General features: G+C 56.9%; 1 protein-coding gene across 1 annotated transcript; it reads right to left on the bottom strand.

Moving 5' to 3' along the window:
• Positions 1-2,651: 2,651 nt before the first annotated feature.
• On the bottom strand, positions 2,652-24,183 carry PRRX2 (paired related homeobox 2; the record flags this gene model as incomplete). Its single annotated transcript, XM_080355954.1, has 4 exons — positions 23,554-24,183; positions 3,698-3,882; positions 3,349-3,527; positions 2,652-2,787 (listed from the first exon to the last, which is right to left on the bottom strand). The coding sequence occupies exons 1-4, from the start codon at positions 23,795-23,797 to the stop codon at positions 2,652-2,654; spliced, it is 744 nt and encodes a 247-aa protein (XP_080212080.1). The 5' UTR covers positions 23,798-24,183.
• Positions 24,184-24,250: the final 67 nt, after the last annotated feature.

Here is a 24,250-nt window from a genome sequence, read left to right as displayed (position 1 = left end):
AAATCCAGGTGTTGAGGAGAAGCTGTGAGATGCCACCACCAAGCAAGGTGGAGGTGGCCAGATTGTGGCTCTTGTCCCCTGTCCAGATCCTCAGTCCCCTGCCTGTGCTGCTTGTCCAGGGCAGGTGGGGAAACTGCTGTGGCCGGTGAGGAAAGAGCCACATCCCCGTTATATCCACAAACACACAACTCTACTCAGTAAAATATTTATTCCTCCATTATTTCACAAGAGTTGTTTTTACAAAAACCTTACAAAAATTTCCAAAACACAGACATGCAGAAGAAAAAAAAAAAAAAATCCACTGTGGATCTTGTTACAAGTAATGGAAATGTACAAATAGAAAGGGCAGGAGGGAGTTTAGATTACAATAATCCCTCCGTCCTGCTACCCCTCCATGGGTGCAATTTGTATCTCGTCTTGGTGAGGCTTTGGCGTTGACTGACAAGCTGTGATAAGCTGCCAAGAGCGCGGCGAAGGAGGGGCCCGAAGATTAGGAGTGAATGTTTTCAAATATATATATACATATAGATATTTAGTGAAGAAATATTTATTCCCTGCTTTTTTTAGGTTTACAGAAATGGCATCTGCAAACTATTAAATGGGTTTATTTTCATTAATGCTCTCAAAGAGGCAGCGACATTTATATCCCTGTGGTTTCATCTTGTATAACTGAAAAAAGAGCCCTGTGCTTTCCATGGGAATAGGACCCCCCTGGCCCCCTTCTCCTGCCCCAAGCGGCGTTTCTCATGGTGGATGATGTGATCCGCAGAGGGTCCATCCCCTCCCAGCCTGGCACATCTCAGCTTTTGTCGTGTCTCTGCGCGGTGTCTCACTGCTGTTGGGGGAGCAAACACGGGGATGCCAGCCCTGGAAATGGGGCTGGGGGGCACATGGGGGGTATTTAGGATGACTTTGCTCCCTGGATGGGGTTGGCAGTGTTGCTCAGGTTTGAGGAGGAGCTGGTGACTCTTCCTGACCCGGGGGCTGTGTCGGGTGGAACAGAGAAAGCCGGAGCAGGATGAAGGGACCGATTTGCCCCCAACCAGAGGAGCTGTGCTCCTCTCCTGGTTCTCTCACCAGGTCTCCAGCTGCCCAGGGTGAATCTGAGGGTCCTGGTGTTGCAGCTGCTGGATACCATGTGCGGCTGCAGCGAGAGCCCTCATGCGAAAAGTAGAGGATGGAGTAACTGGGATGCTTTCAGCCTTCGTGTTGCACACTGCAGGGTGTTTATCTGGAGGAAGCACTTAGCACTTGATGTATATTCATCCTTGGATCTACTGTTGCCATCCCCAGCAGGACTCAGCTCTTCTGAGCAAGTAGGACTGGTGCCTCCTCTGTCCAGGCCACCCGTTTGAGCTGGTGATATCCCCGCGCTTGGTTTGTGGCTCTTTGCAGTGAGTGAAGAAAGAGTGGTCTGGTTTCCAGAGGGTTTTGTCCACAGGGTAAAACCTCCATCTCTCCGGCTCGTCCCCCATCGCTGCAGTATGGGCAGGGGAAGGTGCGTCTGCCTGCGGCTCAGTCCCAGGGGGAAGGACTGGGGCGGCGTAAGCCCAAGGCGAGGCTGCCCACCCTGTGTCCATCCCCCTGTGCATCCCACCTTGCAACCTCATTAGGCTGCGTGGCAGGGTGAGTCGAGGGGGGGAAACCATTTCCTTTCTACAAAACCAAAAAAGCCCACCCCCATGGAGTTGCCAGCCCCAGACCCCCGCACACATCTGCGAGCTGCCGGTGGGGAGGCTGTGCCTCCGGAAGGCGAAGCCTGCTTTGCCGTTGGCACGAAGTGCTGGGAGCCGCCTACTCAGCTCAAACCCAACAGCTTTTTCCAATTTTCTCTTTTCCCTGGGACGCTTACATGACCTGGAGCTCTGCAGAATCGCTGGCAAATCCCCTGAGGCAGGGCAGCGGTGCCGGCTTGGCGACCCGCAATGCTTCCCGCAGCTCGCAGGCTCCGAGCGAGTCTGTTGAGACGCTCTAGCCCTCCTCGCTCCTCTGGGTAGGGACAAAGCCTGATGCCATTGGCATAGGCAGCTCCGAACTGCAGGCAGTGTGATGCAGGAGCTTGTTGGGACCCGCTGCGGCAGGGGAGAGCTGTCGGCTTCCCAAAGTCTCTCCCAAGCACCGCGGCTGGGGATGCACAAAGAGGAGAACACGCGGGTAGGCTTTGGCATGCATGTTTGAGTGCCACAAGACACAGCCCAGCGGAAAGTGGGGCTTGTGATCCTCCCACCGCTGCATGCTGTCCCTGCGGGAGGAGAAGACCCAATAACTCTTTGGCTCTCTGGGCGAGATACCCAAATTGGTCAAATCCAATAGTCCAAGATCCTTCCATGTTTGGAAGCAAATTCTCGTTCCCTTGGCAAGTCTGTTTGTCCTCGAAGAGCGCGTGGGGGGTATGTGTGTGTATATATAGCCTTTATTATAAGGGTGTGCGGAAAAGCAAGTTTCTAACCAAGTTTGCTCCATATGTGGTTATAATTATGTGCCACTTCGGCCTGGGACTGACTCTACCTTCAAAAGGGAAGAGGAGAGGAGAGGTGCTGAGACGCTGGATGAGTGGCACGTGGGTTGGGCGGGTGGTGGATTCGTCCTGGACTGGCACAGGAGCCCCACGCTGGATCCTGGATGAGGCCATGGGGTGGGCTTTGCCCTGCTCAGTTCACGGTCGGCACCTGGTTCTGATGGAGGCTGAACTCTTTGGCTTTGAGGCGCAGGCTGGCGATGCTGTTGGCCATGTTCACCCCCTGGGTGGGTGTCGCGGTCCCACTGGAGCTGTAGGAGGGCACAGTGCTGCGGGGAGGGAGCAGGGGAGGAATGAGCCGTGGCCCACGGAAGAGTCCCTGTGCCCCATGAGGTCCTGCCGTCTTCCCAGGCCAGGCTGGCCATTCCCTCTTGGACATCTCCCACAAGAGTAGTTGAGGCTTCAGCATTTTTACATGGCTGGATGCGCATGGGAACCCCCCAAACTATGCACCAGGAGGCCCTGCCTTGAGCTTTTGGATGAGATAGCTGGATGCAGAGAGCTGGGAACCAGAAGGGACCCCTGCCACCTCCCATGCCGAGATGTGGGAAGGGTCAGTGTGAGGCCAAGCAAAACCCTTGCAAGGACCGGGCCACCACTCCAGCCTCCAAATGCACAGAGGCAGAGCAGCCCACTCAGCAGCAGGCAGAGGATGCTCAGATGAGACTGAAACAGGTTCCCAAATCAAAGCCAGACAAGCAACTTTTGGCCCCATAACACTCCCCATGTCCTCTACAGTGGCACAGGGACTCCTGTGGTGGTGGGGACAGACCCTAGGCAGCCTGTCCTATGGCCACCTCCACCCCAGCAACTCTGGTGCCTGCACCTACCTGTACGGGGAGGTGCTGGTCCAGGAGAGATACTCTGGGGTCAGGGCAGTGGGCCTTGGTGCCATGGGCTGCTCAATGGCTGCTTCTTGGCTGTAGGATTTGAGGAGTGACGCCGATCTGTTGGCCAGCATCGCCCTCTCATTACGGCGAAACTTGGCCCTCCGGTTCTGAAACCAGACCTGTTGAGGGGGAAGGTGGTCAGCAGGGACCTGGTGCCAGCAGAGATGTCCCAAGCATCTGTCCTACTGTCGTGGTCATGTGCAGGATGAAATGAGGGAAGGGATGGTCCCTGCTCCCACCTGGGGACAAGGTGGGGATGTTGTCTTCTCCCACACAAACCTTTGCTCACCTGGACTCTGGCCTCGCTGAGGTTCACCCTTCTCGCCAGCTCCTCCCGCACAAAGGCGTCAGGGTAGTGTGTCCTCTCGAAGACCCTCTCCAGAGCCTGCAGCTGGCTGCTGTTGAAGGTGGTACGATTCCTCCTCTGCTTCTTCTTCCTCTTGGCCGCCCCACGGCTTGGGCTCAGGCTCTCACCTGTGGGGAAAGCACAGAAGAGGCCACGTGAGAGCCAGACCCATGTGAGACCCCACAGACTCCACATGGGGACCCAACCAGGCTTGGGTCCTCCTAGGGGTGTCCATGGCCCTGTTCCATCCCAGCCATGCTCCCTGAGAGCAGCAACGTACATACAACCTTGGAGTCTCCACGAGGATGAAAACCTATTTTAGCATCTGCTGGAGCATAGGGTTAAACCCAACTTTTGCAAAGACCTGTGGTGGTTTCACATTGGGCTAAAATCACCCAGGACCTGACTTTGGGTACCAGCCTCAGTGCACTCTTGGGGACCACTTGGCCCAGACTGCTGGGACTGCACCTCACAGCCCACCAGCAATGGGGACATGCCCACAGGGTGTCTTGGGCTTGGCTCTTCCTAAGGGTTTAGGTCAAGTTTTCATGGATGGTGATGGAAATTCAGCACCAAAACATCCCTGGGTCTCCAGCACCCTCTGAAACCCCTGCTGTGGCGTGTCCCCAGGGTGACACAGGACAACAGACGAGCATCTGCTCATAGAGCTAGGAACGAATGCGTCTTGCAGAGCTCAGCCTCTGCAGTGTTTATTTCTGGCTTTGCTGGCTCATGGAAACATGAAGCTGAGGGTGTAGTTTGGTTTCTCAGTATTGATCTTGGGCTTTCAGCCAGACTGAGATTAATCTCCTCTTTGTCACTAATATCATCAGGTTTAGGCAAGTTTATGAAGTCTTTTTTTTGAGACAGTCAGCTGCCGCCTGCGAAGGCTTCATGGGGAACGCGTCTCCCTGTCGTTCTTCTGTATGGAGGTACTTGTTAATTATTCTTTCTATTAATAAAGCATCTGGATCCAATCTGTACCTACTGGTGGGAAAGCATTTTGGAATTATTTGAGATGTTAATAGTTTTATGACATTCTGATTCATAGTAGGGTTATACTGGGGTTTTCTGCTCTATATCATTGCAGGGGCCATGATGGCAGGAATTACCGCTCCCTGAATATGCTCAAGAAATAAATTATTGCTAATAAGCTATCTGGATACTTATTAAGTAGGTGTGGAGCATTTTCAGATGATACTTGAGCAAGTAACAAAATCTACTGGAAGGGATATTAATTCTCCTGTTTCAAGACACTGCCAAGCTGTTGAGCAGGAGGAAATGATGCCTTCCAAGATCTTTAGGGCCAGAAAAACGTCCTTGGACCTTAATTCTGAATAATTCAAGCCATGAAAACTTCACCAACAAGTTCTCCATCAAGTCCCTAAGGTCCCTTTGTGCCCAAGTGTACTGCTCTCAAGGGCTGTTCCATCCTGAGTTGAGCCATGAAGACCAGAGAAACCCCAATATCTGCTGGCAGGTTGTTTCTGGGACTAATCACCTTCTGCCCAAACCAGGGTCCAAACTTAGAGCTACTATGGAGCTTCCTTACGCCTTTCTCTGAAAACCCTGATGCCACCAACAGTGTCCCAATGCAAAACACGAGCTGCTCCAGGAGACGCGGCAGAGGAGGAAGGGTTAAATTTATTTCCATTGCTGGCAGTGGCCGCCTGGAAAAAGCGGATTTCTCCTCTGTCACTTTGCTGTAGTGAGGACCAGCACCAGGACTGGGAAGCGCTGGGTGCCTCCAACACCTGGACTGGTTAAGGGGTGAAGCATTGTGCTGGAGGGAGATGCAGGGATGCGGCGGTGGGACCTGGGCACAACCACCGGCCCCGTTCTCCATCTCCCAGGCACATGGAAGGACATTGCATCATTTTGACCATGATGCGACCAAACTGCTGGGACTGTGGGAGCATCCCTGGATGGGAAGGGGATGAAAAGAAGCTCTCTCCGCCTCTCAGGACCTCGCTGCAGCCACTGGTGTTTCTCTGGATCTTTTATTGTGTTTTAGGTGCCTTTGGACTTTGGTTGACCATCCCTTGGGCTAGAAATGGCCTGTGGTCTCATAGATGGGACATGGCCTTCTTGGTGGGGTAAAGACACGATGGGCTGTGCTGTGCCTGGAATACATGTGGGTTTGAGGCCCTTTCCCTGGCTGGGAAACCACAGGCTGCCCTTCACCGCCGTTCGTGTTTAAAAGCTCACAAATAAAATTCCGCAGATTCCCTCCAGCCCTTGTTCCTGCAGCTTCAAATGTTCTGCCAGTCTCTGGTTCCCAGTTGCCCCTTTTAGTTAAACTCCTTTTTTGGTCCTGTTTTCCTTCAGCAAGCTAATGAGCCGCTGGATTAAAATACATGAAGTCCAGCCATGGTTGTCCCTGAGTTTTCCGGGAGCTTGGGACTGAAATGGGAACCATCAGGCTGGGAAGGAGCTACGTGATGTAACAGGTCAGCAGACGTTTCCTTGTGGGTTTATGGCCACTCTGTAGGGCTTCTGGGGAGATTATAGATCTGGGCTTCGTTCAAAAAGTGCCATCACCAAGGGCACCCACTGCCCCCCACTGAACCGGCAATGATTTCAACAGAACCCCAGTAAATGTATAAATAAAATTTATAAACCTCCTTTGGTTTTGTCCCAATTTAAAATCTGGCTATAGGACTTTTCCATAAGTGATGGCTTCTCTTACCCACCTGAATTTGGCTGAAAGCAATGAGGAGTTGGAAAGGTTCCTTAAATTAACTCTCAACCCAGCTCTGTAGGATCTGGTCCCATTTCTGGCTGCTTTCTATCTACCCCAACCCACAGAGGCAAGACCTAGACATCCATGGGAGATGTGTGGTGCCTGGCAACTGCCATATAGGACTGGTAGGCACATCAGGATGGAAATTTAAGACCAGAGTTGGGTCAGGATGTGTCCAGGTGCTGGGAGTTCCCCGGTGGTTGGAGCTGCTGGCCCTGGGTTGAGGCATTTTGTTCAGCCCCTATTGTTGGTTTTAATGGAGGGACCTTCTCCCACACCACAAAACCCTGTGGGATGCTCCAAGGAGTTTCTCAGAGGATGCTGGGGACCAAAACCCCTTCTCCACCTACTCACACCTCCCCTAAAACGTGCTGCACCCTGGTGTAGCTCAGAGCTCCTGATCCCCCGCAGAAACCTTTGGTTTCCAGCTCAGTTCTTCACTACATTGTTTTTTACCCCATTTTCCACCCCATCTCCATACTGCTCAGTGCTTGGGGACCCTGCCTGGATCTTGTGCTCCACACAAGGACGAACCCTGGTAACAGATAAACATCTTTTCCCCATTACTTCAGGTATTGCAGGCTTGTGGGACCAGATAAATGCCACCCTAATTGCTGGCAGCGTGCGTCTGACAGGTTTACAGCGTGCAAAGTCGGGCCGGATCACTTCTATCAAAGATGCTTTAATGACCCTAAATCAGCTTTCCAAAAATGAGCACGGCCAAGTGCTCTGCAGTGATGGAGAGGAGATAATTTGTTATAATTCGGGGGTTCATTTGGGGCTGGAGGCATCAGCTTGGTTGGGACTCCTGAGCTGTCCCCCAGCCACCTTCGCCTTCTGTGTGTTTATCTTCCACTGATTACAATTGCTGCTAAAGGCAAAAAAAAAAGCAGGGGAAGGGGGAAAACAGAGAGGATAACATTTTATATAATGCAAGATGACGCGAGGAGGATGGAGGGATGGAGAAAGGGAGGCGCAGGGGCTTTGCACAGAGCAGGATGGGCACGGTGGGCTTCACAAAATACTAAACAAAACCAACTTAAATTGCCTCCATGTGTTAGAAAAGACATGAGTCTTTTTGCCTGTGCTGTAGATGAGTTTTGGGGTGCTGGCTGCAGCCTGGTAACCTCCAGCTTCCTCTCTCCCAGACTCAGGGGTGCAGGCTGGGGGTCACCCCAAAACCCTTCTCCACGTGGGATCACCAATGCTGGCAAGCCTGGACTAAGCTGCCATACCACCGGGAACTGGGGAGCAACTGGTCCTACCCTGTTGCAAAGGCGATGGTCCCAGTGCCACCGGGTCTGTGCCGTGCTGGTGCAGCTAAGCCGGGACCAAACCCACTTCTCCAGCTCTTGCTTTTTCCCTCGGTGCTTCCATCAGTTTTCTGTAGGAAGGACTCAGTGCTGGGCTTGCCAAGGTGGCCCCCATGCTGGCAGAGTCCCCAGCCTCCCGCCCGGCAGCCGCCGAGTGCTGTAAAGAGGTAATTTTCACTCGATTTCCACCAAGGCTTCGGCTTTGACTTACGACGTCCATTAGCGAGCGGTAAACGACCTCCACGCAGCTGTGAGCCAGACCCAACCAGCGTTCCAAATCCCAGCCGCTCGCACGCCTGAGCCCTGGGGACCGCGATGTCCCCGGCAGGGATGCTCCAGCGGGGCAGCTCGTCCCTTGGGATGGTTTTCAGTGGTGGGTTCCATCGCCAACCATGCTCAGTGTCCTGCTGTGGGGCGGCTCCCCTCTGGATGCAGGGTTTGGGGGGGTTCTTAGCAAAATGCTCATTCCAGAGCACGGTGTTCACCCAGCAATGTGACTGGGGATGGTCACCTCAGCCACAAGCCCATCTCACTTGGTTAATGCTGCAAAATCCCCAGCTGCGCCACCACATCCCTGCTCCAGCTCTGCCACTCGGCTTTGGGGTGCAAACACCCCACTTTTTGGGGGGCCGTGGCAGGAGGGAGCAAGTTCAACCCTCTCCTGAAAAAAATCCAGGCTACGTCTCCTCCAACGTGTTTCATTTTCCATTGCGCCGCAGACCCCCGAGCCCCAAAGAGTTTTCTGCCGTTAAATTATTTCACGCGTTCCATTTATTCGCAAGCAGTTTGCCAAAGACCTTTTAAGCTTTAAATTTTTCACCCTCCCCCAGCCAAATGATCAAATCTGCCGTACCATTTACTTCCCTTCTCTGCCTGGAACGGCATTTTTTTCCCCCTTTTTTCTTCTTGGGTATAATTTAAGGGTTGAAATAGCCTGGAGGGAATTAGCTGTAAATTCTTCCTAAGACAAATAAATTCAGCCCTCTGAGTTTCTACGTTTTTCAAACTGTTGAGAGACATTTTGGGTTTGTTTTACTTGAAATAATGATCGTGGCATATCTGACCCTCAGGCTGCGGCCAGCTTTAACCAAATAAATAGCTTTTATTAATTAAGGTTTATCCTTAACAAATAAAACCCCAATTTGATCTCGGCCGGCTGAATTAGCAAAAATAAACAACGGGTTCTCCGGGCACTTGATGTGGATTTAACAAATTAACGCTGGGCCTTCATCAGGGAAGCCGCAGGGTGGTGGAGGCCTTTTACAGCCAAGAAATCCTTTGGAAAAACAATGTCTTTCGTTTCTCCCATGGTCTTTCTCGGTAAACATGTGCACTCCCTTCATCCCTTTATATACTCGGGGGAAGCGAGGAGAGCTCCGGCGATGACGTTCGCCAGAGTTTCATGTGCAATTGTTTAACTTGTTCCTCTAAATCATGCGATGGGGAGGAAGCGTTTCCCTTCGGATTGTGTTGCAAAGTTCTTGGGTTTGGGAATTGTTCCTCTGTGGTGTTCACCCACTCCAGCTCCTTTTTATCCCATAAGCTTCAGCTGAGATAGGCAATGCCATGGGGTGATTTGGGAGAGCACAGGCAGCCAAGTGCAGCTGAACCCCCTTTCCAGCATCTATTGCCAGCACTGCCCTGGCTGGGGACATGGCTGGGGACAGCCTGGGAGCCCGTCAGGGGGTTTTACCTGCCTGCACTGGGGATTCGCAGCAAGGAGGGGTGGCAGGAGGGATGGTGCTCTACAGACCAAGGGGGAACCAGGAGCTTGTCCCCACTTGCGGGCGCAGGCAGCACAAGGCTTGTCACAGAAGTGATGGTGGGAGCTGCCTGTGCCACTACAGGTCTGTAATCTACCCATATCATCTCAGGAAGCCCAGGGAGGCTGAGAAGCAGCCGTGAATCTGCTCCATGTGTGCTGGGTCACCCAACTGCGGTGCCTTTCCTGCACCCACCGGTCAGCCCAGCCTGGGTGCATGGGACCAGCGTAGTGTCACAGCTCGGGGACAAAACCACATCAGCGTAACCCCATTTTCTGGGTGGTTTCAACCCACAATCTGCTGGAAAAGCCCCTTGGGGCCACCAACTCCAGCACACAGGGTGCTAGTCCCAGCTTTGCTTGGAATGATGCTGTGATTTCCAAAGCCATCCCAAGAACAACCCGAGGGCACAGGGGACAGGGTGGCCCAGGGGAGCGGGGGCTGCCAGCCCTTCCCTGGGCTCCCTCACTGCCAGGACCGGTGTCCCACCTCCTCACCTCAACCCATCACCACCCCCTGCTCCCCATCCAGTCCAGCCCCAGCCCCACGAAGACCCTGGGAATGCAGAAGGCTCTGCTGGTGGGGGGAGATTGAAGCCGGGGGGGTCCAAATGTGCTGAGTCCGAAGGAAACTTTCTCGGCTCAAGTGGCGTACATGAAAAATTTAAGAGAGGGGCAAGTCTCAGCTACTGGAGAAACATTACAGCGAAATGTTTCCGAGGATGTTTCACCTCATTAATTGTGAAAAAACTGAAACGCTGACACGTTTTTACAGGCTGCCAGTTTTGCTGGGGGAAAAGTGTCTCTGTTAAAAAGGAGCAGCTAAAGCCTGGACCAAGAAAGAGGCCAAGGCTGTCCCGGGAGGGCTTTAGCCTGTGCTCACTGACAGGCAGCAGCAGGCTGTTTTATGGTTATAGAGCTGCCGCCGCACCAGCCAGAAACCACCCAGCGCCACGGTTCGCTGCCCTCGGCCGTGGGGATGCCCAGTTTTCGGGAGGCTCCCACCCAGCGGAGCTGTGACCCTGGAGATGCTCTGTGCACAGCCTGCACCCCCCAGCCCAAGAGGTTTTTCCCCTTGTGCCCCCAGAAGCCAAACTTGCCACTCGGTGGCGATGCCGGGGACAGCGTGTGGGGTCTGATCACCCACCCCGGTGTGTCCAGCTAAAAGCCCCAGTGAGCTGGGAAGGTGCTGGAGAGTCAGCTGAGCTAGCAGCATCCATCTCTGCATCCCAGCGGGGATTTGTGCAGCCTGTGGCAGCACAGAAGCTATATTTTGGCTCATCCCCATCTTTAGTGCAGCAAACACGGTGGGAACATGATGCTTAGCAGGATTTGGGGATCAGAAGGAGCCTGGAAAGGAGGAGCCCCATGTCATGGGACACTGCCTCTCTTAGGGATGGCCCCAGCCCAGCAGCAGCCACCAAATTCACTGGTCAGAGCTGTGAGTGGGTTCAAAGCCATCTCTCCAGCAAGAGCAGTGGTGATTTATCTGCTGCAAAACACAAGTGCACAAAGGGACAAGATTGGGATGTCACAGTGACAGGAAGAGGGGATGAAGGAAGAAGGGGATGAAGAGAGGGGAACCAGATGCTGGAGAAACCAGGAGAGGACGTGGCCAGCCAAGCCATGTGCTGTGATTTAAAGAGGACACCCTGAAAGTTGAAAGCTGGTGAGATCCACAGGTAAAGCCCCGAGGCTTTGACATGTCCAGTGCTCCCCAAACACTTCACAGCCCTTCCCGCTGCTATGGAGGGTCCTGCACTGGCCGGGGGCTCATGAACAGCCCAGCACAGCACTCGCCCAGCTGGGGTCAGGCCCCGGGAATGGTGTTTTGGCACAGCCAGCTCCTGCGTCAACAGAAATGTTTAATGAATTAATTGCAGCCTTTGCTCCCCAAAGGAGGAAGCGGGGTCAGTGGGATGCTGACAAGCCTCACGAAGGGGATGAGGAACATCTTCGGCCATGAAGCTCCAGTGAGAGGAGGCTGAGCAGCGTAAGGAATTTCCCCTAATTTTCCCAGACAGCTGGGGGAGATGGTGGCATCACCCGCCTTTAACCCAAAGTGGGAGTCACCTGCCTGTGGACAGACCTTTGGAGAAGGGGACACGGACAGACCCCACTGTGGGGCTCACCAGCTTTGGGATGGACCCTGGCACCCTGTCCCTAACCCTGTGGGGGGATCCAGACCACAGAGCCTGGCACTGTTGGCGTCCCCTGAAACAACTGCTCTAGAAACAGCCTTTAAAGATGTGCAGTAGCGTTGACGCCCAGCACAGGGCTCAGCAAAGCCTCTTGCTGTGCTTTCCCAGCCGCCTGGCTCCCCTGCACCCCAGGAGCCGGAGCCGCGGCCATTGTGCAGGGACACAGGGCTCAGACTGCCTGGCTGTGCCTGCTGATGGGTGGCACCAGCCCAGGGCATCCAGCCCAGGACGCCAAGCACATCCCTGGGACTCGGTGGTCTGCAAGTGAAAAATTCCCTGCCAGGGCCATGCCTGCACGGTGTGGCGAGTGACCCCAGCCTGGCCAAGAGGTTTTGGGAGCTGCCAGGAGCGTCCCATGCACTCGGAGGGGGCTGCAACCGCAGCCGCACACAATGGGCTGTCCTGGCTCCAGCGCCCGCATCGCCTCATTGTGTGGGGAGCCGAGTGGGGGACTAGAGTGGGGGAGCTGCTCCCCCCCAATACCCTGGTTTTCCCTCAAGGGGTGGCAGGGTGAGTAAAGCCCAGGAGGCTTTTCTTGCCAGAGATAGTGGCACTGCGGCAGTCACCACTGAGCACCCCAGGTGGCTTTCTGTGGTCAGGGTCTGGCATCTTCCCTGCTCAGTGCAGGGGAACGTGCAGCTCAAGGGGGTTCACTCCCCTCTAGGGTCCCACTTTGGGGCTGGGGCAACACAGAACCTCCAAAGATTCATCTGGGATGGTGCTGGTCTTGGATGTCCCTGGAAAATGGTAGAGAGGGAAAAGGGGAGATGGGATAGATCCAGGGATGCGTGTCATGTCGTGACTCTGGATTTGCCCAGGGATGCTCAGGGAGGCTGTGGCAGAGCAAAGGGCTTCTCAGGTGGATGCTCATGGCCATGGGGCCAGGGGTGGCTGGAGCTGCTCAGCTGGGCAAACCGAATCCCTCAGGGCACAGCCAAGCACCTCAGGAAAGGCACCGTGGTGGTTCTGACGCACCAAGCCAGGCCAAGTACAGAGCAGCACGGACCCACGGGGGAGCAGGAATTTTAATTCTATTCTCCCGCAAATCTGCCAGCCCCTGCGGCGGAGGCCTGGGGACCAACAAAAGGCGCTGGCTCTCCCCCAGCCGCCGAGGAGGCATTCACCGGGGGGGTTTGCTTTCATCTCCCAGCCAGGAGACCTTCTTATGGTGGGACGAGACCAGCACTCGGGCTGTCCTGCACCTCGCACACTGTGGCACCCCGGGATGGCCCTGGGGACAAAGCCCCTGGGCACCCACTGGGGGCTCAGTGAGCACCGGTTATGCCGTGCGTTAAATATCTGAATGCGGAGCGTGGCAGGGCCGGTAGATGGTTAACAGATGTGTGAATGAGTTTCTGTGGGGAAACAGCAAAATGATGCCAAAATGCTGGGGTTTGGGTCAGCCCCGGGCACGGCGGAGGCGACGGCCACAGCGGCTGCCGACAGCCATCGATGAGTGGGATGCTGGGATGGATGATGCAGGGACGGACGGCGCTGGGATGGACAGACCCCACTGTCCTGTGAGGGGCTGAGCATGGCAGATGCTGCTTCTCTTCCACAAACATTTTAGGCACTGTTTGCTGCCATCAGGACGCAGCCGCGATGGTGCCAACATCTCTCGCGTGCAACCGCCTGACATAACAGGTTATACGGTTTCTGAGCAGGGCACAGGGCATGTGTAACTAATTAACACTAATGAGACCTGTGCAAGCACCAGCTCTGAGAGCAGCACCCATCTATGCTTGCAAAGTTCCAACAAGAATTCAGCTTTTAACTGCAAAGTGGCTTTCCCTGGGGGCTGGGAAGGGGACGGGTGGCGGGTGCCTTGGAACATCGTGGTGTCAAGAGCTTGCTGGGACTTTTGCATAGTGTTTAAAAAATAATCAGCCAGGGCTGCAGAGCTGTGTAGAGGGCTGGCTCCCAGCCAGGGACCCCTGGCATGGCGATCCCAACCTTCCTCTCCTCACCACCCCCCAGAAAAGGTGATTTATTGAAATTTAATATGCAAAAGCCCATAGCAAGCCAGCTCCAATGGCATCTGGCACTGAAACCCAACCCCAGCCTGCCAGGTTCAATCACAGACCCCATTGGGTCAGGGTCATTTCCAAGGCAGGGGGAAGAGGATGGGAAGGGACCAGGGTCCCCATGTTGTCCCCTCCTGTCACCTGCTTCCACTGACCTGACTCCTCTCACTTTTTTGAGGCCAATTTGGTGTTTTTCACACCCTGGCCAAGAAGTTTTATCAGCAAGCGCCAGCACCTGCCAAGACCACATCTCGTGGCCACCAGCCACATCCCTGGAGCAGGGACACGGGCAGGTTTGGCCAGGGCGCAGGATGGGCACAAGCCCCCGGCCGGGACCCCATCCCACCACTGCTCCCAGTACTCCCAGTAGGACCCTTGTGGGCGCCTGCACATACAGACATCCCGGAAACCCTCGCTAGCGAGCAGCATCGCTGTCCTCCGGTCTGGTTTTCATTTGAGGTCGGTGGCCTCTCGCCAAATTTATTGTAAAACATTCATTTTAATAAGTGGCTCGTATCTTTTTCTTTTTTTTTTTTTTTTAAATCCAGCCCAGTTAACTGTTTCCAGGTTAAAGCAGAGCAGCAGGGGTGGCAGGAATGGTGGGGATGGCAGAGGCGGCAGGGACAGCAGGGACAGCAGGGACAGCAGGGACAGCAGGGACAGCAGGCAGGCTGCTGGGGGCAGGTGCCACCTTGGCAACAACACCAGGGGACACCTCAGACATGCCAGGGTGGGGGCAGCTACCTCGAGGTCCCACTCCTGCAAAGCCCGGTGGTGCTGAGACCCTCACCTTGGTCACCCCAAGTTTTCACCCCCTCTGGGTCCCCAGGGAGCCCAAGCACCGGTTTGCCATGCTGGGGACCCCAGCACCAGACTGGCTGAGGCCCCAAAACCCAGCCAGGAGCAAAGGGGGAGGGAGACACATTGGCACCTGTGTTTGGGGTCCTGGGGTGCGGATCGGGGATCTCCAGGCACCGTCCTACAAATCTCACTAACACTTCACCCCAATGGGAAAGTGGTTTGTGCTGAACATGCGAAGGGCTTCGCAAAGTGGACAGTGCCTGGTAGTTCAGTTTCAATGTTTGTTTTAAGTTTCATAAACTTCTAATACTAATAGAAATGCTTTAGTGTCTTTTAATTTAAATGAAAACAGGTTGTTTTTTCTTTTAATTTAAAAATTCCCCTGAGGTATTTACAACCCCCAAATTACAGCCACGTGGCCGGTCCAGCCAAGAAAGTGAAATGGGTGAGGAAGGAGCGTGGCGGCCCCCCCGGCCCAAGCTCAGCACGGCCCCGAGCAGCACCCCACCGGTGGCTGTCCCCATGTCACCTGTGTGCCCTCCACAGCACCCCATGGATGCTTTGCACCTTTGCTGGGGATGTGGGATCCCAGTCCATGGGGCAACAGCCCCTCTGAACTGCCGAACACAGCTGTCCCCAGCGGGATGGCATCCTTCTGTCCTTCCTGCCTTCCCTCTGTCCTTCTCTTTTCATCCTTCCCTCTCCTCCTCTCCTTTCCTTCTCTTTCCCTCGCCTGAACCGGTATCAAGCTGCTGCCGGTTGGTTTGGAGATGCCCCATCCCTCACCCTCCTTGGCTGTGCTGCTGGACCAGGTTTGCTCCCCACCACCCCCCAGCACTGTGTGCAGGGTCGCCCATGTGCCCCCCTGCAGCATCACAGCTACTCCCACCCCAACACACCCCGGCAGCAATGTCAACCCCCCCGCCAGCCCTCGCAATGCTCTGCACAGCTTGGGGTGCAATGCACCCCCCTAAACATACATGCAGTGCACTGTGCACCTTGGGATGCAATGCAATGCCCTCCCACCCAAGAAATGTCCTTCACGACCTGGGGTACAACACAATTCCCCCGCATGATTTGGGGTGCAATGCAACACCCCCCAAACACACATTGCAATGCCCTGCACAGCTCGGGGGCAATGTAATGCCCACCCAAAAAATGCGATGTATGAATAGGGGTACAATGCAATCGCCCTGCGCCACTTGGGGTTCAATGCACACCCCCCCCCACCCCCTAAAACACACACACCGCAATACTCTGTACAGCTCAGAGTGCAACCCTCCCCTCGCCCCTCACAACGCCCTGCATGACTTGGGGTGCAGCCACAGCCCAGGCTGGCACCACAACCTCTGCACCACCCCCCTGCTCCAGCTCTGTCCCTGCGCTGCACCCCCAGCCTTGGCAGCGGGGCAGTGCCCCCTCCCCACTCGTGCCCGCGCTGCCATGTGCTCCCCGGCGCTCCCCCGGCTCCCCCGCCATGTGCACTCCAGTTTCCTCGCGTGTGAAGCCGGCAGCCTCTCGGATTCGGTGGCTGGAAAGGATGGCGCCTCTCCACATCTGGTTCAGCGCGCGAGCCTGGCGCCGGGCTTAGCCACAGTCTCCATCCAGAGACACCCAGACGTTAATAGACTCTTACAATTCCTCCTGATCTATCGCTGCAGCCGCAGCTGAAAAGCTGCTTTATTATCCGCACTCCAAAGGGGGATGAGGAGGGAAGGGGAGGGGGCCGCCGGCTGGCGGGGCCGCTCTCAGAAGGCTCCCAGTCCACCCGGTGTCCCCCCGGGACCTGAGCTGTCCCCCACCCCAGGTCCTGCCTGGGTTCCCAGGGTCCGTTTGCTCCCCAGCCCTGGGGTGCAGGAGCAGCGCTGTAGCTCATTATGCTTCCTGCTTAATTAACGCCTGCGGCCCCCTCGAGCTGCCGTTTGCACCCCCAGCAGAGCTGCAGGGGAGGAGGGTGGCAAAGGGGACCTCATCTGTCCCCATAATATCCACAGAAGGCTGCTGCTCCCCGCCAAGCTGTGACAATTGTCCCCAACCTCTCCAACCTCAGCGTCACATTTATCCCTCACGTCCCTGCTATGGGATCCGCAGCCAGAGCTGCCGGTGCGGGTTGCCTATGGGTGGGGGGCTGCCCCACCGCACCCCCAGGGATACCCCCAGCAGGTCCCAGCCCCGGGACTGGTTTTCCTTGGGGGAGCGCAGGGCAGGGAAGCGGCTGGCAAGGGATGCTGAGAAGGGACGGGGCATTTCGTTACGCCACGGGAAGGCTGGAAAACATCGCCCGCAGCCTTGTGTCCCTTGGGCGAATGCGATCGCTGGGAATGCCTCTAGGGTCAGGATGGGATTTTTGTTTAATTCTAGGAAATCTGGGGATGTCCAGTGAAAAACAACCCGGTTCAGTGGTGCCGTGGCAGCACTGGCCAACAGGAGCTGGAAAAATGCCTTGAAACCCCAAATCAATCCTTCCTCGACAGGACTGGTTGCTTTCCCCATCATCCCAGATCCATGGGCATTGTTGTCCCCACACAGGGACCAGGCAGGGGACAGCTGCCTCTGTCCCCACACTTTCACCCCCTTCCCAGTTGCTTTTTTCAGACACAAAAACCAAACACCTAGATTTACATTAACCTTGGTCTAAATCTTTGCCCAGTCCCAGCTTGGCTCAGCAACAACCCACTTCCCCAGCATTTTGAAGGATGCTCTGAGCCTGCCCAGTGGCTCAGGATCCCATCCTGGGAGAATAACTCCTTCCAGCTTTTGCTTGTGCCGCAGGGAGGGGACAGAGTGCCAGCCTGGGGACACCAAGCCTCTGCCAGCCCCAAAGCACCTGGAACCCATCCCGCTTCAAACCCCATCCCTTCAGCCCCATGATTTTACAGCCCCAGAGGGGAATCGCCTGTTGCCAGAGGAAATCAGTGCCGGGATAAGGGGTGATCGGCCCCGCTCCCTGGGAGAGAGGACGGTTTCTAACCAGACAGCCTCAAAGCCCCAAATCATTTCATCAGCCTCCCAGCTACAGACACACGCCCAGGCCCTCTTAAAATGCTGATTCGTTGAAATTCGCCCATCTTGGCTGCGTGGAGTTGAAATTTCATATTTTTCCTGTGAATCAGCCCCGTTCCCTGAAATAACAGCCCAAAAGGAGAGGGGGAAATAGTCTCGCACTGAGCTGTTCCTGGTCGAGCTAGACATAACAGCCCGGGGTGGGAACGGGCAAGGTGTTCCCGCACCCCAGCACCCGCCTGGGCTGGGCATGGCTGTGCCGTGGGGTGTTTGAGCTGCTGCGGGGGCTTCAAGCACCTCAGTGGGTACTGACGAGGTACCAAAGGGAGTGGGGCAAAGCCCCTTGTCCCATCACATGTAGGACACCCCCGCTGTCCCCTCTGGACTCTGTTGGGAGGTGGCTTTTGCAGCTCTGCCCCACACCCCTTCTCCCATTGGAAAGGGGGGATTGGGAGTGAGGAATGGGCATCCTCGGCAGCAATGCCTGCTGAAAACCCAGCTTACTGGGGGTACCGAGGGGAGAAAAATCCCAGTGATGTGGAGTGGGGGGAAAAGTGATTTCCCTGCCTTGCCGACCCAGACAAGGCTGCTCGGGCTCCCGAGCTACCCCAGCAAGAGGGGACCCATCTCCCCAGGCCTCGGTTTGGGGTTTTTTTTCTCTTCACCCTCTGGCAGCGGCTCCCCCAGCACAGATGTGTGTGCAGGGACCCCACGGAGCTCTGCAAACGCTGCAAAAACGTGCCGGTATGTATTTCCCTGTGGCCCTGGGGAGGGCTCAGAGTTAGCGGGGCTGCTGCTTCCCAGGGCTGCAAAAACCCCAGCTCCAACCCAGAGCCCCCTGAGCTGGGGTGGGGGGAGCCTGGAGCCCAGGTGAGGGTGTTCAGCCCATCTGGGGGCAAATTTTCCCCAAATTGGAACCCAGGTGTCACCAGTCAGAAAGAGCCTGGCTGCACCACAGGACGAACAGCATCCTCTCAGCAGCAGGATGGTGAGTGGGTGTCATTCTTCGGGGCTGGAGGGGACAGAGAAGCATGGAGCAGTGGTACCAGGGCTGGCCACACATCAGAAGCTCTATTAGACCTGTGTCTTCCAGCTGTGACCGAACTCAGCCCCTCATCCTGCCCATGCCATGGGAAAAGCATCTCTGTCATGGGTTTTGGATGGATGAGACCCAGGGACCAGTTTCCCCTCATCCATGGGGACCCCGCGGTAGCGCATGTGCAGGACAGGGGGTCTGGTGACAGTGACACAAGGTGAGAGCCATGGTGGGGGGGGTCTCCAGTTAGGGATAGGGGCTGACTGGAGGGGTTGGAGTCACTTTGGGACAATCCCTTGTCCTCTGCAGCTGCTCTGGAAGGTGCAGGGTGAGTCCCACCCCATAGCCCCTATTTTTTGCTGACTGGGATTCACTGGTTTCCCTGAGAGCGGCTGGATACTGTCTGGGTGAGCTGGGATAGGTCAGGCTCCCTGTTCATCTATCCATCCATCCATCCCTCACCTGTCACCAGCCTCACGCAAACAAATGCGGTGGGACCAGGATGCGGGCTGGTGCAGGGAGCTCCTGCACGGACTAATCGGTGCTTTCTCAGTCTGCACTGATGGATGCTGCATCAGGGACCTGTCAGCATCGGGCACTGGGCAAGTGCTGGCCTTGGGCAAAAGGTCCTGGGTGCGCTGTCCCCCCGCTGGGGACTATTTCATTCCCACCACCCAGCCATCCCAGGCTGGGGCAAGCAGGTCACAATGTCACCCCGAGCAGCAGGGACCCCTGCTGTCCCCTCCTTCAAGGGACAAAACCATGAGAGCCTCTCATTAAAGAGCTGCAGCCACATCCATCAGACACTTCTCAAAGCCTCTTTCCCTCCATGGGGGCTGAGTCGGGGTGCCAACAACCCCATCCCTCCCTGAACAGCCACCCAGAAACTGTGGGAAGTCTCCTGGTAAGAAGGGCTTGGGGATTTCCAGCACTTTTGGGGCTTTGGAAGGCAGATGGGTGCTGGAGGGAGGGGTGTAGGGTCTGGGGTTATGGTGCAGAGCGACCTCGGTGGCTCCCCATGCCCACAGCCCCGCTCTGCTAGCCCCAGAGGTCTGTACTGCCCTGAGACAGGCACAGGGTTCGGCCACAAGTTAATGATGCTGATTTTAATTGCAACCAAGCCGTGTACGTGCATGGATGTCCCAGGGAAGGCAGATCCCCGCGGGTACATCCCGGCCCTTTTTCAGTGGTGTTATGGTACAGGGCTGCCTCCTGTCCCCACAGCCAGAGGGACTGAGGTGTCCCTGAGCTGTGCGCCCTGTCCTGTGGGGACGGGCGGCATTTTGGAAGGCAGAGAAGCTCAGCCAAAATGGGCCACCACAGGGGCATCAGCCCAGACGGCTCTGCCTCAGGTAAGGTGCCCAAGCCCTGGGAGCAGCTCAAGGCTATTTGGGGCAATCAGCCACCGCTTGACCCCACAAGCAAATCCCTTCCCCCTTTCCATTCTGTGACCAGGTCCCGGTCCCTGCCCCTCCCTGCCTCACTTCCCTCTTTCCAGCTCCCTTCATTTATGTAATTAAAACCAATTTGCTTAACATCATGTTAGTCTCCTCAGCCTCCTCAGGTGCAGCCTCTCCTCTCCCTTCATCACTGCTCTGCTCAGCACCCGCACAGCCCCAGACGGAGGGTCCCAGCCCCAGGAGATGCTGCACAAATGGGGGTGCCCAGGGGCCACCGCATCTCCCCATCTTGTCACTCAGTCCCACCGGCTACAGCCCAATAGGCAATGCATGACGGAGGATCCCCTCGGAGGGGCCACAGCCCTTCCTCCGAGCCCAGCCACGACAAAAGTGGCTCTTTCCGAGTTTTCAGCCCCGAAGCGGCCGCCAGAGCCAGCGCCCGACTCCCTCTCCCATCCCCAGGCGGCACCAAAAGTAAGTTCATTGTTTGAAAAGCCATCAGTCAAGGCCTGCTGGCTAAAATTACCCTCCTGCTTTATCATCTTGAGAACATTAAGGGCTGTTGTTAACAGATGTTTCGCGTTACACATTATTTGTTAGTCTAATGAAAGGAGGTGAACAAGCTTTCAAGACCTCAGAAGTTGTGCTGAAGGTTTTCGATGGGAGGCTGCTGCACCGCTCTTGGGGAAGGATGAAGATGAGGATGGGGATGAGCCCTCACCACCCTGTTGGCATTTCCCTGCTCTTGCCTGGCTTGTGAGATTTCTGCCTCTTAATCTTTGGGTGCCCTGAGAGCAACGTGCTGCACAGATATTTGTACTCGTCCTCCCAAGAGGATGCGCTGGGTGCCCTCAGGGGCAGGGGCTGGCTGGAGAGGGAGGTGGGGACAGCTCTGGTCCCTGGTGCCAGTGGGAAGGGATGTGCCAGCCCTGCAAGGGACTAACGGTGGGCCTGCTCCTGGAGCAGAGATGTGACCCAGACCCCAGACGTGGGGCTGTCCCCAGCCCCGCTCCCAGCTGTGGGCAGTAGGTGAGGGCAGGGAGTTGAATCCCTCTCTGCAAAGAATAAAAACCTTCCTCAAGCTGCTCTTCCTCCACCCCATTGGCGCAATGACCCTGATAACAGCTTCCCAGCCGGAGCACAGAGCCGCATCCCACTCGGGTACCAGGGTCCATTTGCACAGATAATAAACCCACTGCCACCGACCTGTGGGGCTCTAACTTTGCATTTGGCAGAAAAAAAAACCCACAGTGGTGAAGAGAAAGATGAGAGACAATGCCAAGAGGCTGTTTTACTTTAGGATGCCAATAAAAGATAACGTTACCAGTAAAAGTTCCTCTGCTGTCATCACAGTGATGCCGAAAGCATCGCAGATGTGTAGCACAAGGCTGATGGCTTGCAAAGGCAGGGCATTTGCCTGGTGTTTCGAGTCTCCTCATCTAGATTTAGGATATTGCATTCCAGTTTAGGTAGTGGCAGCGGGTAACGGAGGAAAAATGCTTCCACTCCTGGATGGATTGTTGGAGCATCCCAGATCCTGACTGTGTCTTCATCCCTGCAACCTCACTGAAACAGGTGCTAACAGGAAAAATCCTCTGTGGTTCAGCGGTGCTGGGATCAGCAGGCCAAACCCCGCAAAGCCTCTGCTCCAGGAAGAATGGGCTTTTGGGGTGAAAAATGGGCTTGTGTCAGGCTGCTTGCCTCTCTCTCTGGTATTTGCATCACCCCCAGTCCCCACCGAGCCTCTCTGGGGTGTGTTAGGAGCTCAGCATGGTGATAATTTCTCTGCTGTTTTGCAAATAGCCCTGTGAGACGCACTGGTTGCTGCAGGCTGGGACGGGTTTCCAAAAACTGCGCTGACCCCACACATCACACTGTCCCCCTGTATGGTCCCATCAGCGCATGAAAACCTCCCCGCAGTCCCACAGGCAATGCAAGAAGTGCAAACAAAACCCAAAAGAAGGGGAGGAAGGATGGAAAGCAATGTCAAAAATACCAGATTCCATCTCAGAAAGCAGTGCCCAGCCTCACCCAGCCCTCAGCATCCCCCACAGAGGCAGGTTGGGGGGCTCGGCGGGAGTTTCTCCGTGGAGGAAGGAGGTTGTGGAGGGAGTGAGATGCAGGCAGGAAGAAGATGCTTCAGACCTGCAAGCAATGCAGGAGCCGCTGGAGAGAACAGAGGGAGCACCCTGGCATGGATCCCCCTAGGACCCCTCACTGCAGGTCTGGGCAGCCCGATGGGCTGAGAGCCCCTCACCGGCACAGCTTCCCGGGGGGGCTGTGCACCCAGGGCCAGGCACCAGTCATGCCCTCGATGGGGCCATCAGCACCCCAGGGCTGCGGTCCAGGGGCTGCAGAAAACAAGCCTGGGGTACCAAACCGCAGCAGAGGGGCAGGTTCAGGAGATGCCACCCACTTGGTCCCCTCGGGGTGGGCACCACAGCCCGAGCTTTGGGGGTGGAGGCTGCACCTACACCCCGTGCTCTGTCCCCCCTCTTCTTCTCCATCCCCGTCTACCCTCTACCACCTCTGTGCCCCGATAGGACAGCCGGCTCCGGGGAGCTCTGGGAGCCATCGGCTGTCCCCAGACCAGGACTTTGCCGCAGGGACGGGGCGAATCCTCCTCGCCTCTGCCCGGGGCACCGGAGCCGGGATGCGCCGGGGCCGGCGGAGCCGCGCGGGGTGATGAGCGCAGCGCGGACCGGGCGGCAGCTGCGGAGCCCCCGGACAGGCAGCGTTATCCCGTTAAAATGCGGCTCCTGACAGGACCGAGTGCCACGAAGCCGCGTTCCGGGTCGGTCCCCGTCCCCTCTGCCAGCCCTGGCTCTGTCCCCGCCGCCCCGTTCGTGCCGGTGCTACCGGCCCGGAGACGCGCTGCGGCAGCCGCCGGGAGGGGACCCGCTGCGTCCCGGTGCGCCCAGCCCCGCCGGGCCGCTCCGCTTCCCCGGCCCGGAAACTGAGGCGGGAAACCCCGGGGAAGGGGGACCCCGCAGGCCGCGTAGCTCCGGGACGCACCGGCTGCCCGGGACCGTCCCGAACCCGGCACCTCCGGTGGCGGCGGGGATACAAACGGTCCCTCCCCTCGGTGCGGGGTCCTTGTACCCCTCGTCCCCGGTGCGGGGTCCCTCCCATCGGTGCGGTGTCTCTCTTCGCCGGTGCGGTGTTCCCCGAGCCCTCTGTTCCCTGGTACGGTGTCGCTGCCCTCCGATACGATGTCGCTACCCCCCGGTGCAGTGTCACTGTCCCCCGGTGCGGTGTCCCTCTGTCCCAATCGTTGGCGTGTCGGCACCCCCGCAGCTCGCCCCGACAGGGTCACCCCTCGCCTCCACCCACCCTCCCGGTCCCCCCGACCCCGCCGCGAGGGGACACCGACCCCCTTTGTCCGCGGTGCCCGGCGCTGCGCACGGGTCGCCGGTTTCGCTGCCCGGCTCGGGGCGACGGGGAGACGGCGGGGACACCCCATCCCCACGGCTGCCCCAAAGCGTGGGGAGCCCATCCCGGGGCGGTGGGACTCACCGTCCTGGGGCGCTGCCTCGCTGCCGCTGCTGCCTCCCGACGGCTCCGGCATGGCCTTGCCGCCACCGGCGGGCGGGGGGCCGGCCGGGGGGGTCCCGTTCATCCCGGCTGCTACCTCCTCCAGGTCGAGGAGGTGGCTCACGCTGAAGTTTTTCCGGCTTTGAGGGTTTTCGGGCGGCTCCGGGCCTCGCACGGCGCTGGGGGCGAACGGCTTGTCCATGGCGAAGGCTGGCGCCGAGTCCATGGTTCCCACCCCCAGCCCACCCCGAGGTGCCGGGATGCTCCCGGCCCCCTTCCCCTTCCCCACTCCCCGCCAAAAAAAAATCCCCCAAAAGATAAAAAATATAATTATTATTAAAAAAAACTATAAAAAAATCACGGCTGCCCTGTGAGTCCGGCTCCCTCCCCAGCCCCTGTTCCGCCTTGTGCTGACGTCTGGGGAAAAAACCACGCTCCCAGCCCAAACTTTCTTCCCCTGCTCTTTGCTCTGGAGCTGTTCAAACAAACGCCCCTGCTCCGAGCCGAGCGGGGCGGCCCCTCGCCCCCCCCCCGGCACGGCGACCTGCCCCCTGCCAGGGGCCGAGCACTGCGGGCAGCCCAGCCGCCAAAACGGGGGGTGGGGGGCAGAGAGGGAAGGAGACCCGCTTTCCCCCCACCCCTTTACCCCACTCACATCATCCCCCCCCCAGCCCTGCTT

This window comes from Nesoenas mayeri (assembly GCF_963082525.1).
Source record: "Nesoenas mayeri genome assembly, chromosome: 18".
In the NCBI taxonomy this organism is placed as follows: Eukaryota; Metazoa; Chordata; class Aves; order Columbiformes; family Columbidae; genus Nesoenas; species Nesoenas mayeri.
Note: the sequence above shows the minus strand (reverse complement) of the source record. Positions and strands in the feature narration are given on the sequence as shown.